This window comes from Python bivittatus, unplaced genomic scaffold (assembly GCF_059951505.1).
Source record: "Python bivittatus isolate LINGU-HERP-01145 unplaced genomic scaffold, Pbiv_v1 ctg000980_np1212, whole genome shotgun sequence".
Classification (NCBI taxonomy): Eukaryota; Metazoa; Chordata; class Lepidosauria; order Squamata; family Pythonidae; genus Python; species Python bivittatus.
The window spans coordinates 14814485-14834121 of NW_028277125.1; the positions used below are offsets into that span (position 1 = coordinate 14814485).

Here is a 19637-nt window from a genome sequence, read left to right on the forward strand (position 1 = left end):
TCACAATATAGTTTAGCTGCATTGCCAAGTTCAAGTAGATTGTGCAATTGACAAAACTTACCTCTTCTTCCCTCCCCCCCCCCCAGGTTTTTCTGGTGGAGAAAGCAGGGAGACGGTCCCTCTTTATGGCTGGTCTCTTAGGCATGATGGTGTGTACCATAACAATGACGATTGGGCTTGTACTTCAGGTAAGACACCTGTCTCAAGTGTTCAGTTATTAGTTTTGTCAACATCAGCTATGTTTGAACATCTAGTCCAGTGTTGTCCAAACTTGGCCACTTTAAGATGAGTGGACTTCAACTCCCAGAATGCTGTCTGGGGAATTCTGGGAGTTGAAGTCCACTCATCTTAAAGTGGCCAAGTTTGGACAACACTGATCTAGTCTCTCTAGCAGAATGCCATTGGTACTTCATAGTGAGCTATTCTTTTATAAAGTGTAAATCATGCTCTGGGTAATTTGCAGCTTAGTTTGCACCCAGCACACTCCCAGTCAATTCCTATATCCACATCAGAACAAGCACATATGCTGCTTAGTTCAGCTAGCAAAAAAAAAAAAAAAAAGCTTGGTATTTATTAAACATTGGCAAACAAGAAAACAATTAACTAGTAAAATGGGATAACAGACTGGTAAAAGAAGGGGATAACAGGCAAAAATGTACATTTTCTATCTCTACCATCTATCTAGTCTGTCTGTCTGTCTGTCTGTCTGTCTGTCTGTCTGTCTATCTATCTATCTATCTCAAAAGGGACAGAATTTTCCAGAGTCACTGGAAACAATACTAGATCTGGGTCATTACTGGACAGTTCCTAAGAGGGATTTTGTTGTACCAGCAGTAACTCTTTTATGTACCTAACAGTAGATATGGAAACATCAGAGGTTTCCCCCTTCTATTCTGCACCATTAAAGGAACATTTTGGTGAATGGGGATGATGTATCCAATAAATTGCAGGTTTAAGTGTTATATATTTAATCTTTCTCCATGGAATTGGTAAGGCTTATTTCATGCAGCTGAATAAGAGACCTATGTGATTCTAAGGGTAATGTTGTATTCTATCAGTAGGTGGGCTATAGCCCTGTCTTCCTGTCTTGGAAGAGGGTGGTCTGTCTCAGTATTTCTCAACCATTGGTATATGTACCACTGGTGATGCACTGGAGTAAGTTAAGTGGGACATGACTCCCTTCTCCAAAGCAAGAGGAAGCGAGAAAGAGGAGAGCAGAGAAGCGAGAGTAGAAATGTCAGTGTCCAGTTGCATGTGCTAATGCAAAGGGAACCAAGGATCACAACATGTTTCCTACAACCGGAGCTGCCCTTGAAAGATTTGGGTTTAGGAGCCAAAATTAAATAAAGTAACATTTTGTGTTAGTTAACACATACTCTCCCCTCTCTTAATATTTGTATGTATTTCTTGATTTGGAGTTAAGGAAAGATTGCTGCTACAGTGGCAAACACTGCTGCAACCCTAGTGAGTTCTTGTTAAATAATAATAATAATAATAATAATAATAATAATAATAATAATAATCACCATCAGCATTGACAAAGTCACCATCAGTCAATTGTAAAAGGCAGCTTTACTTGGAACAGCTTATATCCTGCGATGATACCTTTAATACTATCAAACAACATCTGCCTATCCCAGGTCCTTGGGAAGGACTCGATAGTGGATAAAAATGCAAAAATCCAGTCTAAATATCTGATTGACTGTGTGACCAACCATAATAATAATAATCTGGTCCTTGGGAAGGACTCGATAGGTGGACAAAAATGCCAAATCCAGTCTAAACATCTGGTTGACTGTGCGACCAACAGTAATAAACAGTATTACTGAAATGTTTATGCTCTTAAATTTTATCATAACTGATATAGTAACAGAATGCCTGTAGGTATAATATATTTACTTCTTGGGAAAAAGCAGGCTTTTGGTTTCTATCTGGTAGGATCCAAGCTCTTTGAGAGAATGATCTTAAGATATAAAATGTTGAGACTTCCTGCTCTGTCATGGTATCCAGTGAAAAAAGATCAGAGCCCAAAGAGGAGTTGAGCCAGGTCCACAATAGATTTTGAACCAGGTTCGTGAACAGCAGCAGGCAGGAATATAATTTGAGTACCATCATTAAGGTCTGGTGAAAGAAGCAATTTATAAGGGATATGGCCAGGTCAACAGAGGAAATATTCTCTAATTTAACAACAGTGATCTTCCTTCCCATCCTTGTCTGGCCTCATCTAATCCTACTCTATTTATAGATCATATGGGAGAGCTTATGGGATAAGAAATAGAAGAAGTCACAGTGGCTAAACCAGAGAAGAGATGGTTAATTAGCAATCTCAGGGTTTGCACACAAACCATGACAATCAACAATGAGGGTAGGGATGGGTGTCATGTATAAACTGGGTATGTAAAGAAAAGCAGGAAAGGCTGTAGCCCTCCTAAAGATGCCCTTGAGTCAAGCTCAAATCCTGGAGAGTACATGAACACAGCTAGTTACGTTGACCAGTTAAGTTACACAGAATATACACTGTGTAAAAAAAAAAATAGAGCGGTAAGTGGGAGTGACATAAAACCCTGTGCATGGGGAAATGACATAATGTAACATCTCCATCCCTCTGCTCTCAAAGTTTAAGGGAAGGTGGATGGTATGTACCATTCTGACAGAGCTTGAAGCTTTGCCATTCTGACAAGCGTGAAGCTTTCTTGGCAAATGGATGGAACTGCTTTGTTCCAGAGTATAATTTGCTTTCTCAGTCTAACCCATTGCCCTGGGATTCCCAAGTGGTTTCCAATCCAAATACCAACCATGCTGACCCTTCTTATCTTCCAAGCCCAGATAAGGTCAGCTAATCGCTCCCATCCTCTGAAGCCTTTTCCAAAAGTCATTGAACCATAGATCCCAGCATCTTTCATCATTGGCCATGGCAGCTGAGACTGCTGGAGCTCTCAGCAACATCTGGAGGGCCTCAGGGTCTCACCCTCTGTAGTAGCCTTAACTCAACATAACCTGCTGTCTTTCACTGAATAAAGTAAATATGATAGCTAAGTCATGCCATCTAGCCTTTGGCATGGAATCACAGTACTATCCCAATCTCTTCAACTCTTAAATCATCTACAAGGAATATAAAGATGGTCTACACACACATAAAATCCAGTACACACCAGCCAAAATAACATTAATTAATGAAACCATGATATTTGACCATGTGAATAAGGCTTGCACATAGCCACTCAGGCATATAGGTGATGGCCATCTGAGTTTTTCCATTCACAGTGACTGAAAGCCGATGCATTGAGGTTGTTGTTAATATGGTTCCATTTGCTTTTGTTTTCAGCCCAAGCATGAATGGATGAGCTACCTCAGCTTGGTTTCTGTCTTCCTCTTTGTGTCTTTTTTTGAAATTGGGCCAGGACCGATTCCCTGGTTCATTGTTGCAGAGTTATTCAGTCAAGGTCCTCGCCCAGCAGCTGTTGCAATAGCTGGTTTTAGCAACTGGTTCACCAATTTCTGCATTGGAATGTTCTTCCCATACGTGGCCGTAAGGAAACCATGACATTTATTCTATAATGCTGACACTGTACAATTGAATGGGATTGTCCAGGATTTGTCCATTTAAACATAATCTTCTGCTGATAATTTTATCTAGCTTGTAGATAAAATGATCGACAGAAGATTACGTTTTAGACTTTACAGTGATATCAAGGTACGTGTGGATTCCATAATTATTGGTAGAGTATTACAGTTCTGCCATCAAAATTACAGTAAGCTAGTAAAGGAAGCATCACAACTAATGTTAAGAGATTACTTCAGTTTCCTCTGTTCATGGTGAACAGATACCAATAATATTGGATTTTGAGTTAGAAGTAGTGACTACAAGGATGTGCACTGCACAGGGGCACAAACATAGTACCTCTCTGCAACTCCTCAAACCCACACTTGCACAAGACTGAGAAATGGTATGGATGCTTGAAGGATTTTTAGTCAGATGCTACATTCAAGCCACTACCTGCTCTGAAGCAGCCTTTTGCTTTCAAATCTGAAGTGCTTGACAGTCGTAGCATTCAAAACATGTAAAAGATACTCAGACTGAATAGCTTGATCCAGGCCAGGATTGTCTGTGTTGAAGATATGGTAGCTTACCTGAGCTTGGGTACAGGTCTTTCACATCACCCGCTACTGCAACTTTCTTCTTTCAAGGTATATATGTGGCTATGGCTCCTTAGTATCATAGAAGGTATCAGTTGGACGGGAAGGAGGCAAGGGCCATATCTCAGTTAATAACATGCAGGAGGTCATGTTCTAAGCCTGATATATCCAGATAAAAGGATTCCAGATAGTGTAGGATGGAAACAAATCTTGTCTGGGAGAACTGCTGCCAGATTCCTGTCACAGATTATACCACAGATGGACAATGCCCAAACAAAGCTAGAATATATGCAGTAGTGCTTACAGAACTGTTAACAATGTAAGAACGCAGCCATGCAATAAGATACATATTATGCAATCCGAAATTATGCAAAACAAGCATATTTACATACAAATGTGAATTTTGTATACTTTTTCTATTTCTATTAATCAAGTAGACAGTGAAAGGGGAGCCCTATTGGCATGCAATGGGTGAATGTTGGTTACTATAAATCCTTTTGGGTTCCCTGTTGTCTTCAGAGAAGCATTATCCTCATCTCTTCAACCCTCTTTCACATCCATGACCAGTCCATTGTTTTTATAATTTTTTAAATGTACATTGCAATTTTTAAAATGGTTATTTTTTTGCTTAATAGCAAATTCTGCACCGTAGAAATAACTGCAGAAGAAGTAGGATGAGGATGGGCATTTTTTTAACCTCCACTATTGTGGTTCTTTCTGAAAACTGAGTAATATTGAGGGTGGGTATATTCTGAAATCACAAACCTTCCTGCAATCAATGATGGTAATGTCTTCTGTCTCTGTTTCTCATCCATCACAGAAAGTATGTGGCCCCTATGTCTTTCTGATCTTTTCTGGCCTCCTCGCCCTTTTCGTTATATTTGTTTACCTTAAAGTGCCAGAAACCAAAGGCAAGTCCTTTGAAGAAATTACAGAAGAGTTCCGCCGCCGAGGCAAGAAAGATGTTGGGGGACCTACTGAAATGGAGTATCTGGGAGCCAGCCAAGAGGCTTAGAAGCATTGTTGCAGGAGGAAGACTTGAAAACAGCATGTTAGAAGCTCTGGAAAAAGCAGGTTTTAAAAATGTAAATGTGTGGAAAATTATACTGGTAGGTCAAATCTGTTCTCTGGCTTCTAGTGGATGATTCTGCAGGGTACTCTCTGGTTTCCTGGCTCCCTCAGGAACATACTGAGTTATGAGGTTTTGCAAGGCTCATGCAAAAGTGGCAAAGGGAGACACTTCGGGGGAGCTATCGGTTAATGGGGACCTACAGTATAGTCCATTGTATTCTCTGGGATACAAGAGTGGTGCTTGAGCAAAGGAGCACAAAACAGAGGTTGTTCATTCTCAGAAACTATTTGTGTGTGTGTGTGTATAAATTCCAACAATAAGACGATTGCCAGTCAGGCAAACCTGCTGCATTTGTATTGGCTTGCCTTTATTAAGTATTCGAAGGAAAGGAACAGTTAAGCAGCAATTTCTTTAATTTCAGTTGTCTTATTCTTACATTGCTCTGGACTTTGAAAAGTGAAATGCCACCAGGTCATATTGTGCTTCTATCCAATTGCTCCAAGGGTGGTAGTAGTTTGGAAAGGGAATACAGAACAAGAAAACAATTGGGTTAAAAAGTTAAGTTTGTGAAATCAGAGGATGTAGTCACAGCAGCTGTAATCCTCCTTTAAAAAAACAAATGAAACCTACATTGGAGATTGGCAAATCTCTCAACAGTCTTCACTTCCTCTATTTGTAGACTATGGTACCTCCACTTGGAAGGCTACTTATTAAAAAGCATTGTGCAGCAGTTCCACGCTTTCCTCCTTAATGATGTTTTTTTTTTCTTTCCTAAAAAGAAAAATGATGGAAGTGGCTGGAAAAGACCACCCTGTTGCTGCTGCTGCTGCTGCTGGTCTTTTCCAATTGGAAGGAGCCATTGCCTGGATCTTTTCCAAAATTCTGTGAAAAAGCCAGAGCATGATGGGTCTGCCATACACCAACATGTTTCTCACATTTCATGTCATGTCACGTTTTTTCTTAGTAAGAATGTTGTGTCAGTTTCTCCCGGCACAAATCTTTCTTCCTCCTCAGCATTCCTCAATGGAATTCTCAAGATCCATTGTTCTTTTCAATAAGCATTGCCAGGAATGTAGAAGTCGATGTTGTGTTGAAAGTAAAGGAATGGGTACACAGAGATAGGAACAGTCATGTTTTTGAGTATTGGGAAATAACATCAACATTAAATGGGCTAAATAGGTGTGGCAAATGAAGTCTGCCTTTGGTTAAATAGAATTTAAAAACATGTCCCACCAATATAATTGATATCAGTATCCACTTGGACTGGAGGACACACTCCACAGAGGTAGGTTACAGAAGTTTCTCTAGAGATCTTACCACAGGGGCATTCTCCACAGATTTGCTTGATGCTCAGCAGTGTTCCAACTTTATTATGTGAATGATGTGAACATACTTCTACCATGTATCTTCTCACTCTTTTCCTCCACTCTTATGTGAAAGTGAACCATATCATGGAGCAAAACAAAGTTAAGTTCCATGCACAAGGGTCAGGGTTGGCCCCATAGTTATGACAGCTATGTCAGGGGTGGAAATAAGGTGATGGACCACAGAATAATGGATGTTTCACAGCCTACATTGAAGGCTCAAGTTTTCTTGCCTTGCCATTGCCTTGGATTCCAATCTTACAGCCAAGATTTCAGAAAGACTTGAGTTGGCTTCTCTATTGGAAAGAACAAAAGGTCTCCATTTTATTTTTGGCTCCAGCCAGCAAAACGCTTGGGGAAGAAAGAGGACATGGGTATGTCCTGTTATTGTCTTCAGGCTCTTACTCTGTGTACGCACTGATTTTGAAGCTGAACAGATTAAACAAACATTCCTGAATATTATCTTTAAACCAATATTAAGTTACATTAAAAAAAAAAAGGCTTCATTTACACGTATGCCTCATGCCATCTCCCTGTGGAAAATACAGTGCATGCCATGGTATAACACCAACCTGGCAACTATTGCTACATGCTGTCTTATCCTGACAGTTTATTATTTTTATAAATAAATAGGTGTTTAAAATACAGCATAACCAAAGAGTAGAAATCCTATGCCTACCCAGTAATTATGCCACAGAGGGCAATATCCAGCAGAAACCTGAGGCAACTGCTGTCTATCTAATCATGCATTGTCTACAGTTTTGCTAGGCTGGGAATAAACAGTGCTTCCTCTGTGATTTCATGCAATTTTATTTTTATTATTACATTAATATCACACCAAGTAGAGAACATAGTCCTCTTTTCCTATTAACCACTTTAATCTTCCCAGCAATCCTTTGAAGTATATTAGTCTGAGGGATTTTGACTAGGTCTGGCCACCAGAGTGATTTTCATGGTTGAGGAAGATATGAACAAGAGCCTTGTATCCTTATAAAACCCTGTTAACACTTCATCACTCCAAATAAAAATCTAATGGTTTAGTTATGCTTGTTAGGGCTTACAGGAGTTGATTTTCCACTTCTACCTGTGCAAATTCATAAATATCTAAACTCAGAAGCTGTGTTCACACAATATATTTAACCAGATCAGAGAAAGCTATAGCAGATGTAGTCATGCAAATATTAAGCTTGGCTAATGTTAATCCTAGGTACGTTTGTTGTGACTAAGATGTTGGAACCTGGTCCACTGTTTAGTTTTTCATTCAGGGTACTGTGCGAATCCTCAAAATCCATTAATTTAGTGACCAGGTTAAGCATCTTAGGTGACTACATAGAGTTGGAAGATACTATTTAGGTCAAATTAAAACACCAATGTGTTTCTCTGCTTGAACACATTCAGCAAAGAGAAGCCTATAATATTGGTACAGAACTAGTTCCATTGTTGAACTGTTCCTTCTATTAAGATCTTACTTAATGTTCAATAGAAATTGTGGTTAATCTAGCTTTAGGCAATGTGGGGTCTTCTAGAAGCATAGGATTATATCTCATCAATTTGCCAGCCACCATGGCAAATTATGTGAATTGTACTGCTATGTATGGAAATCTCATTTTCGAGTAGTGGGAAATTTCAGGAGTGTCAGAGTCTGGGTTTTTGGAAGGAAGATCCTGGATTACAGTATTTCTGTGATACACTTATACATGAAACCTAAAAGGAAGAAGATGAAAGTTCATATCACTTCCAAGAAGTTACTGTTTTCCACCTGTACCACAGGATTGCTTTCTAAATTGCATGTGTCTTTATTTCTTGTCTGGTCTTAGAAAGTAAAGCAGGATCAAGCCTGATAGTACCTGAATGGGAGACCATCAGGGAATCCCATGCTACAGGCTAGATTGAGAAGTCAAAAACTGATTCAGAAGAAGGCAACAGTAACTGGATCCTATCCTGTTACCATGAAAATGCATGGTTAGACAGTATATGGTTATGCATATCTTCACATACACAGCTGCATTTGCCCTCTTCTCTTCACAGAGGAGACACAGGACTAACTTCTGTTCATCAATGCCTTTGTTGGGCCACTGAAATACAATCAATACGATTAATTGTTCTTTTGTCAAGTCTTAAGAGTCATTGTCCCAGGGCAATCAACCTGAAAACTATACCGGCAAAAAATTAAGATGCTTACTTGTTCATTTGAGAGGTCAAAATCTTGGAACCTAAAAGGATTACATGGCCAATCCACAAAAGCATTTTGGAAATTTAAAAAAAGGTAACCACTGACAGCTTTTCAGTCTACCGCAGACTTTTAATTGATTAACTGGTTAGCCGGCTAAGCACTGCAGCCCTAAAATAAACACTTTTAAATAATTCAGTCAAATATTTTACACCAGAGTGTTGTAAGGAAAACCAGAGTGGCCTTGTGGTTAGAAAGGTGGGCTAACTATGAGGAACCTTCATGACTTTTCCTGAGGTAATTTTTCCTGGGCCAATTGTTATTTGTCAGCCTTGTTTACATGGCAGCACTGCCGTGAGGACACGATGGGAAATCACTCAGGCTGCATAAAAGAAAAGCATAATAAACAAATACAACTAGGTTGACTTGAAGGGTGTGGGGAGAACAAGTTTAAAGGTACACACACACACATATACACATGCAAACACACACACACTATATTTGGATTCAGAAAGATTACTGACATTTCTAAGCCAAGTTACTGTGCACAATTTTTACAAATGTTGATCCTTTACAAAGTAAAAGTCCACGGTATGTCTGCACACATGCGGTCAAGGTCATGTTTATGGCATGATACAACATTCAGCAATTTAGCAATTGAAACCTCGGCACATTGTTGCTGTCTACTCAGTGGAATCCCACCCGTTTCCTGGCAGACAGGCAGTCCAGTCCTTGCCTTTCAGTGTTATAGTTTTACCAACTTGCTAATCATTAAGGCAGTTCCAATGATCAAGCCATGGATACTAGCTAAACGGTGGCTGTACTTTACCTCTGGACGTTCAGACAATGTTCCTGGATTGTGGTCAGCTAATAATGCATTATAATTAATAGACTTTAGGAAAAGCCTCTTGTCAGCATGGCGTTGATGGGTTTTCCTAAAGTGCCAACATTATCGCTCTTAGGAGGTTGCTCTTGTGTCAGATGAATGCTTGACAATGTGCACTTCCTACTCTTGAAAATGAGCCTGGTGTCCCTAATGCAACAAACGTGGGCCATGTGATCCCATTATCATTTTCTGTGCTATTATGAGTTTTTCTGCCTCACTTCACTCTGTTTTTCATTTTTGCTTTCAGCCTGAAACCACTCTTGTGGCAGAACTGAATAGCTGGGGAAAAAGAGATGAATAAATGATCCAGACAGGCTGTGATGATTTGGGGCTGAGTACGCTCATTTCCCTTATAAATTACTATAGGTTGAAAGGGTTGGGTGTTCTGAACTCTTTGCTACAGAAAGAAGACTCTCTTCTCATTCAGTTCCTTCTCAAAACTCACCTGGATAGATCTCCCTTCCTTTGGATCTCCAATCACATCGAAATCGAAAGATGTGAAATAATATTGTTCAGCTAGAACAGGTGCAAAAAAGGGCAATCAAAATTATCAGAGGATTGGAGAAATTACCTACAAAGGAAAGTTGTAATATTGAAAGATTTTTGGATTAGAAAACATGTTCTGTGGAATGAGGAATGTGTGCACACTTCAAAAATTATTTGGAAGTAGTGCTTCTGATCTTGTGTGTGCGCCACTTCTCTGCTATTTATTAAAACAGTTTGATTTTTTCTTTTAGGCTTTTTGCACATGCCTGAAAAAAGGGTGGGTGCTTTAAGAAATTGATTCTTAAAGCCAGGGGCACCTTTATGAAAGCTCACACTGAAGGCAGACCCTTCAAAATATGAATAATGTGTTCATCATAGGTTGTCCCTTTCAAGCAATATAAACATGGCATTCATGGTGCAGCTTCCAGAGCCATCTCCAAAGCAATCCTATATACAGAACCTTACAGTAGATAATATTACCGTGCATTGATCACCATTGCTAGTCTATTCCTGCCCAAGAATAGATATAGCGGTTGAGACAGAGCTGAGAAAAGGCATTCCTTGTTACAAAAACCACATGAGCTTCCACTGATAACCAAGAATCTAAAAGGGTCCACCCAGACCATGCTTTTACTCCACTGGAAGGAGGAGCACCAGGGCAGAGAAGTTTTGTAATTGGGCTAGTTTTCAGAAATGTTGTTGTAAAGTAGGACTCCTGAGTTGAACTATTTCTAGGACTACCCTAGAAAGGGTTCAATGAACAGGCAATTATACTAATCTTCTTTTGGGAAGTATACCAATCTATGTTCCCCTGGCAACTTATTAGTCTTTTTGTCCACAACAAACAGGTTAACTGGATAGGGAGAAACAAGCTCAGAATAAAGCTTAACGAGATGGAGGTATTATTCATCTGTAAACATCTAGGCATTCCAGAAACTTTGGTATCAGTGTTGGCTTTAGTTAGAATTGCGCTCTCTTTACAAAACAGCCATTCGTGAATTGGGGGTTCTCCTGGACTCACAGGTCCTGCTTTGAATAGCAGGGGGAAGCCATGGCCAAGGGAGCCTTTGTACAGCTTATGTTGGATCTGGATACCTTGGCAACAACTTGTGTCATCATCATTAATCTGGACTATTTCAAGACGCTTTAAGGGTAGACACCTATGAAGATGACTTAGAATGCAGCAGCCAGAAGGCCAGAGCATTTTAGCTGCCACTGCCTTCACTGGTTGCTAGTAAACTTTTTGGCCCAGTTCAAAATGTTGATTATTACTTTTAAAGCCCTAAATGGCACAGCACTGAGTTATATCAGGAACTGTATGACCCATAATAATTCTGTTTCACCCTGTAAGAGCATCAATCAATAGCTAATTGTCTTATCGTTGCAAGAAGTGAAAGGAACATGCACCAAAATGCAGATCTTTTCCATGGTTACTCCAACACAATGGAATACCCTGCAGCAGAGATACATGTGGGTCCTTCAATCTTAGCATTTCAAAAAACTCTAAACATTCTCCTTTTCAAATTGGCATTTGATCTGAACTGGTGGTAGCTGAATAACTATTTTTTCCTTATGTTATACAGGTTTGGGGTGGTGGAGTTTTCATTTATATATTGCTTATTTTGCATTTTCACTGTTAACCATGCAGCGTCAAGTGATTTGGGTGGTATTTTAAAAAGGCAAATAAATAAATAGGTGTAAATATATTTAAAAACAAAGGAAGTGGCTGGGAGATGTACTGTCAAGGAGGCACTGTAGCTTTCCAGACAGCAATGTGATTTTTTTTTTTAAAAAAAAATGCAAGCCAGGTACAAAGATAATCCCTGTTACAAAAAATATATCTGAATCAGATTAGCATCTGCTCTAGCTCTACATGGTACATATCAAATAAGATCAGAAAAAGATGCAACAACTCTTCAGTAGTATTGAGCTGTGTGACAGAGCAACAAATTATAGATAAAATTTAATTCTTCCAACAACCACACAAATAAACCAAATTAAACAAAGTAGATACACTCTTGATTTGCAATTCTGTTTGAAGACTTGAATTATTCCTGCTTGGAGTGAAAGATGGGACATTTCTTTCTACACTAATAGGAAATAGATTTTAAAATGGATTTTTTCCCCCCTAAACAACCTCTGTGTAAGTAATGTTCAGCTGAACAGAAATGCACAATGTGTATAAAGAACAGACTATAATATTGATCTCTCGACAAAAAAATATACACGCTGTTCATTAAAAAGTAGCACATTGCAAATGACTGTCAATATTTCTTACAAGTAGGGATAAACTCACATGACTTTAAATAAAAGCAACAGCACCCTGAGAGGTACCCTCTTTGGTGGCTGCAGATCTGGCGGAACTGCAGTCGGGATAATCTGATTTCCTAGCAATGGAAAGATGCTGGTTTCCTTCCTCCTCTCCATAACTGAGCCAGGGTGAAAAAGATTGGGACTCTGGTTAGCAAAACCAGCTTTCTCCAATCAGCGCTTCCTAGGTGACTTGGTCTGCATCTCTCATCACCCCCAGCTAAGTTATCTGGGGATGGTAGTAGTTCAGTATTCCTAACCAGATCCAGCTTGAGGAAGGCTAAATGGAAAACCTGTAAATAATATTATATGTATGCACAGTCAGTTTTTTCCCCATCTGAGATCAAATCTGATTAATGAAAGCTCTTTTACTGCAGCATGTCTAGTTACTTCTTTCCTTACTTATCTCCTCTTGTTTTATCAGCTGCTCAGCTGCCAAATGAAGACCATTTCCATTGGCAGCCACACGGGAGACTTCTTGAAACTCCAGCCCTGTGGGTTCCATGTTGGTTCCTCTCACCCTTCCTCCCCAATGAGGACATCCCTGAAGAGAATGCTATAAAGCAGTGTTTTTTAAACTTGGCAACTTTAAAGATGTGTGAACGTCAACTTCCAGAATTTAAAAACAAAGGAAATGTTCTAATTCTGGGAGTTGCCACACATCTCAAAGTTGCCAAGTTTGGAAAAACACTGCTATAAAGCATTAGTGGCTCTCACCAGGCTAGGTTTGGTCTAAACTGCAGAGCAACTGATGTGAGTTCTGCAGCTTAAGCATAAATGAGAATCTAAATCACATTATGCCTGAGACCTAAGAAGACAGATAGACGTTCATTAAAGAAACCCGGTTTAGACTGCAGCAATAGGCCATTTAAATGGTAAAGTAATATCGATTTCTTTATCAGGCTCAATAGAGCAACTACAGCAGGGAACAAAAAAAACCTCCTGACTCACAATGGGAATTTAGCTTCACAAAACCACCCACAGCTGTGAAGGGCTGTGAATAGGTTTCCCCGCAGATGCTATTTAGATGGGTTTTGTCACAATATTCACCATCACCACCCTATTGTTCAGAGCCATTTCTACACCCTGCACTTGAGCCCGGTTACCCAGTGGTGATTAAGGCAGTAGCGTCTTCTTTAGACACGTTAACTGGATTTTGTTGCATGCCTTTAAGCACTGTGGATGTTGACAGAGGGATTTCAATAATGAATTAGAAGGCACCTCTATGGGGGCAGTTTGTTGAGCTCCCATAGTGTTTTATCCACATACCATCATGGGGATAAAGAATGAAAACTGCAAGCAGCCATACTAGTACCATAGGGGGGGAAAAACCCACAAATAATAATAGTATAATATTTTTATTGGATCAACAGTGTGTGAAACAAGCACCACAAATCTCTCTCTGGGTTAGTCAGAAGTAAAGTTTTATTGGAAGCTTTTGCAAAGGCTGGTGGGCTTCATTGCCAATAAGAAGCCACACCCACATACACACTCCAGCCTAATTATATACATTCCCGATCGCAAGTCCCTCCCCTTTTCCCCATTGGCTAAGGTACTAAGGGTGTACAGTCTTTCTGGCTGCTCTATGATTTCTTCCTGGTCCCTCCCACCTCATCCATTGCAAGTCTATGGTAATTTGCTCAAGGTTTCAGCTAATTGCATTATACTGATAAAGACTGCCCCAGGTTAAATTAGTTTTTATTTACATTGTCCCACACAAGGAGACAACTTCCTCTCCATCTGCCACTATTTGATAACCATAACACTTAACACTACTTCCTTCTCTCACACAGCTGCACTCTTAGCATGCTCAAGCTACTATTTCTTTGTCAATAATAACATATTTTATCCATCTCTCACAACAGGTATCCAAAGCAGTAGTTCACTTCAGCATTTCTAGACTCGTGGGAGTAGAATTGGATGAAAAAGCTTGTCTGCGGGATTGGAGATACTGAAGGCTGCTTAGTCAAAACTGAATGCATAGAGTTGAAAGACATCCAGTCCAAACCCGTGCTTAGTGTAGGGGTTTATTAAAACCCCTTAAAATTAAAGCGTCTGTGATATATGGCTATTTAGCTTCTACTTGAACACATTCAGCAAAGCAGAGCCCACTGGGATTCTAGGAAACTAGTCAAAGGGCTCTTGCCTTTCAGAGGTTTTTCCTAACATTCAGCTCCAGTTCAGTAGAACAAGGAGTCACTGCTTATTTTCTGATCGCTGATAGTTTCATTGGGAGCCTGCAGAAACAGAAACTATATTTTATTTCAAATCCAGAACAAACCATCGTGCTCTGGAAGTTCTGCCAAACCTTCTGGATTGGCCACAGTCCAGCAGAAAGAAAACCTGGAACTTTGGGGCTTAAAAAAAATCCAGCCTTTCTTGGCTTCTGAGAGACAGATAGGAAAATATTTGCAGCTCTTCTCACTTGTCCCTTCTCATGAACTCAGCTCCTTCTTCTTTCCTTTATAAGTAGCAGGCTAGGGGAGTGGTTCACCTGTCACCTAGCTAACTGCTAACTTCTGTATTTCACTCCACCAACTCTCCTCAAGATCCAAATGAGATTTTTTCCCCATGTTGCTCTCTATTTGACGTCTTCCTGTAACTTCAATGAGTTATCTAATTAAGCATCTCCCCAAACCATTTCCTCACATTCAGCAATAACATTTGTAGTTCTAACTCTAAATGGCCTTTCTGTGTTATTTTAAAGCCACCAGCCCCACCTGCTGAATAAAAATGCAATATGTATCACACATGATCAACTCTCTGGTGACTCCAAGCTGGAGGTTTATTCAGTTCAGTTTCTGGTTGGTTCTGAGGAGAAACAAAACCAGGAAATGGCTTTTTATTTTAATTATTAGACACCAATTTCTCTTTTGAAGAGAAGCTACTTCGAAAAAGACTCTGAAGTATAATGAAAAATGCCCTCAGAGGAAATTCTATGTCAAGCTACTGTAATTTTTAATTTTTTTTTTTAAATCTGCGCTCAGTCATTACCGACTCTGCAGTGACTGCTTGGACGAGTCCTTGCAGTTTTCAAGGCAAGGTGTTTCAGAAGTGGTTTGCCAGAGCCTCCTTCCTAGAGCAGAGCCCAGCTGGCGAGTGCAGCAGGCGGGGCTTCCGTTGCTTCGCATCCTTTTCGGGCACGCGCGGTTTCGTGCTTACCGGCAACTGCTCCCATCTCCCTTTGCAAGGCGCCGCCAGCATTTTCCCTCCCACCGGAGTGAGAGTACCCATTTATCTACTCATGTGAGTTTTCGAACTGTTGTGTTGACAGGAACTGAGGAGGAAACAGGAGCTCACCCTGTTAACGTGAAGGCTGTATTAAAGATACATATTGAAGAGTAACTCTCTTTCAGTGACAGTTCCAAGTAAAAAGGACTGCATTGTCAATCCCAGATCATTATCAATGAAATGATTCTAGTAATTATCTCTCATAGGGTTACAGCAATGGTGGAATGAAAAAAACTTGGCAGTCCAGATTTAAGGATAAACAGATTGCTGACCATAATGGCTGGGAATAATGGAAATTGCAATCCAACACATTTGGAGGCACAAACATATTTTATTTACTTATTCCCAGAGTTGCTGGGAGTTGGGCGGCACATAAATTTTATACATTATTGTTGTTGTTGTTGTTGTTGTTGTTGTAATAATAATAATAATAATAGCAGCAGCAGCTTATATAGCCACCCATCCATCAGAAGGAACTCTGGGTGGTGAACAAAATAAAAGCACAACACAATAAAACAACCATTTAAAATAAACATCTGCCAACCGCCCCTTGCCAGCTCTATCAACATCCTGGCCCAAGTGCCTGTGGGAAAAGCCAGGTCTTCATCACCTTCCTGAAGACCAACAGGGTTGGAACCATCCATACCTTGAGGAAAACAGTTATCATCTTTATTAGGATGTACATTAGCAGTTGTGACATAGTAGCTCAGAGGTCAATCAAGAGGCAACCGCTCATGTCCCCCAAGCATTTTACAGCATAGAAAATATTTATTTTAAATACTTCTTGGCAACTCATAAATGCACACATTCTCAAGGTAGATTATAGCAGAAAAGATGAAATAACACAACCCAAATAAAGATATTAAAAACAAAAAATATAAAGCAAAGAAATTTTCATAGTTTTGCCTTTGTTGAGCATTAAAAGATAATATAAATGTTCTACAGGTGGGAGAAGCAGGTAAAATCCATAAATGGGTGCCATCACTGAGAAAGCTGAAGAACATTTTTTTTTCAGGTGGATTGCTTCCTCTGGCAGATCAGAACCACAATTTCTATTTCCTGGAACGCCTACAATTTCTAAGCAAAATGAGTAACCAAGTTGTAGTTCTCTAGCTTAGGAGCACAACAAATATTGTTGAGTTCATAGTATAAAACTCTCTACAGATAATCATGAAAAACTTAAGTCTCTCAGCACCTTCTCTAAAAGTGAAACATATGTATGGAGGAGCAGATGCATGTCGAACTAAGGTTTTGGTTGTATGTGGTGAGAAAATCCTCAAGATAACAGGAAGTAAAATACGACCTTCCCAAAATAAGGGGCTGATGTACATACCTGGAGAATTCTTTTTTTAATATGTGCTGACTAGGACTGGTGAACTTTCATGTTTGATATACAAAGATCAGGAAATAGGAAATCACTAATCTCATTGCCTGGGTTCATACAACTAAATCCAGCCCCCACCCACACCCCCCACATTATGGCTTAACATGTTATTTATTAGATTTGTTTCCTACAGCAATCAAACAACCCTTGGCATCTTACAAGACCATATTAAAAGCTCATGGTATATTAAAAGTTGAAAAATATACATTATACACAAAATACATTAACAAGCTATAAAAATGATTTTAAAAAATCAATAGATGGCAGCAAACACAACTCAAATGCTCTTCTAAATAACTCAGTTTTGAGCAATTTTCAAAATATCAATAAAGTAAGGGCTGAAAAATAGTACTTTGAATTGCACTTGGAAGCCAACAAGAACTCAGGAAGTCAACTCAAGAAGCTGACAGTAACTCCTGTGCAATCTGGGATAGTGATTTACATATTGTGATAGTGATTAGCATATTGATGATACTACACCCCAAAATGATGGATGCCCTCCACCAGTGAGTGGCTTTATGTGTTTGTTAAAGTAGGTGAGAGGACCTGGCCATATGTACTCCACAAAGCAGATGCCAGCCAGCCATGATTGGAACTGCCAACTGAGGAAGCAACAGCACCACTGTCAAACTGTATCTCCAATTCTCAACCCCTAACGGCAACCCAGAAAGATGTCATAGCTGATGGAATTGATGGCTGCTGAGAGGTCCAAAAGAACCAGGAGCAGCACACATCTCCCATCCTGGTCATGACAGAAGTCCTCCGCAACAGTTACCCACACTGCCTCCATTCCATGCCCAGGCCTGGATCCTGACTGGAAAAGGTTGAGATAATCTGCTTCCTATATGGCCCTCTGTACTTAAACATGAAACATAGTCTCAATAACATTCCACAGAAAAGGAAGTTTGGAGACTGGACAATAGTTATGAAATATGGATGGATCGAAGGGGGGCTCTTTAAGAAGGTGGCGCACCACAACTTCTTTCAAGGAACTTGGCATCACCCCATCCTACAATGAGGAATTAACTACTTCTCAGATTCAGTCTGCTGCAGTTCCTCCCCACCCTGTAAGAAACGATGAATCAGATGCCTGTATTCAGCTGTTTTAGTATACATATCAGCTTAACTGTATTTTATTACATGCTAAGTAGCACATTTAACATTCCATTCCAATCTTCACCAATTTATTTCACCTGCTGACTAATACGCATTTATCACTACATACAATACACCGTCTGCAATACTGTACCCAATTCTGGAGACTATACTTTAAGGATTCAAACAAGTTCAGTGAGGATGATCAAAGGCCTAAAATATATCACATTAAAACAGCATAGCAAATTTGGGGATGTTTCATTTTGAAAAGACTGAGGGGGATATGATAGCATTGTTCATCAAGAAACAGTCTTCATTTTTCCAGAGTGCAGCATGTGAAATGGTAGATTCAGGTTACAGGAAATCAGATTTCAATTTAATGATTAAAGAAAACCTTCCTAACAATAAAAGTAACTTGACAGTGAAACCAATTGCCCATAACTGGATATGCAGGCAGTCCTCGCTTAGCAACTACTTGTTTAGTGACCATTTGAAGTTGCAATGGCGCTGAACGAATGATACTTACAACTGGTCCTTGAAGTTCCAGCCGTTGCACCACCTCTGCAGTCATGTGATTGCAATTTGGGCGCTTGGTAACCAGCTTGCACTTACAACAGTTGCAGTGCCCCAGAGTCACGTGATTGCCATTTGCAACCTTTCCTGCTGGCTTCTCACAAGCAAAGTCAATGGGGAACCTGGCAGGGAAGGTTGCAAGTGGTTCCTGTAAGTCCCCCCTGGCCTCCCTGCACTTGTGCATGGCCTGCATCAAGCCTCCCCCACCTCTGTGGCACCCCTCCAGGCACCTCCGCACTCCATTCCTGGGATTCCCACTGCTTGCTGCTTAACAACCCACACATCTTGGGGTTACAATGGCAACCGGGATTGCCGGGATTGCCATTGCTAAGCGATGCAGTCACATGACATTGTGCTTCATAACCGCATCACTTAGCGACAGCAATCCCAGTCCCAACTGCTGTTGTAATCTGAAGACTACCCGTGTTTGAGGACAGACAACCATCTGTCTGGATTGCTTTAATTTGTATTCTTCCATTGAGCAGTGGACCAGGCTCATCAGTCTCTAAACGGTTTCCTCTAACTCCATTTCTAATTTATGAAGGAGACTGGTAACTGCTTTGCTAACTTTCCTAAGAGCTTCCACCAAGACTGGAATTGTGTGGGAAAGAGCTCCATTAGGATATACTGGCTTTTAAACTCCATTTTCCTTATGAAATGTGTTCTAGACATTGTAAAACCTTTAGGATTCCTTGTAATACTTCTAATATATAAACAAAAACCTCTTCTTTCTACACTCTATAGTTGAAAACAGAAAAGTGGGGGGGGGCTTCATTTTAATTTCCCATACGTGAGCACTTCCTTCTCCCCTTCATACAGCAATAAAAGCCTTGGATTTAGGCCCCAAATCCCTCCATCAAAGTCCACCCGCACAACCCAACCCAGCCGGTTCAAGGTCTTTGGGCAAGGAGTGCCTTTTAGCCCTTGTC

General features: G+C 40.1%; 1 protein-coding gene across 2 annotated transcripts in view; it reads left to right on the plus strand.

The window, feature by feature from the left end:
• Positions 1-7574, plus strand: part of SLC2A2 (solute carrier family 2 member 2) — a 38908-nt gene extending 31334 nt beyond the window's left edge. For both annotated transcript variants that reach the window (XM_025172947.2, XM_007421581.3), the window contains exons 9-11: positions 87-188; positions 3326-3529; positions 4958-7574. In XM_025172947.2, the coding sequence (XP_025028715.1) occupies positions 87-188; positions 3326-3529; positions 4958-5152 (501 nt within the window). In that variant the 3' untranslated portion in view covers positions 5153-7574. The remainder of the gene's footprint in view (positions 1-86; positions 189-3325; positions 3530-4957) is intronic.
• Positions 7575-19637: the final 12063 nt, after the last annotated feature.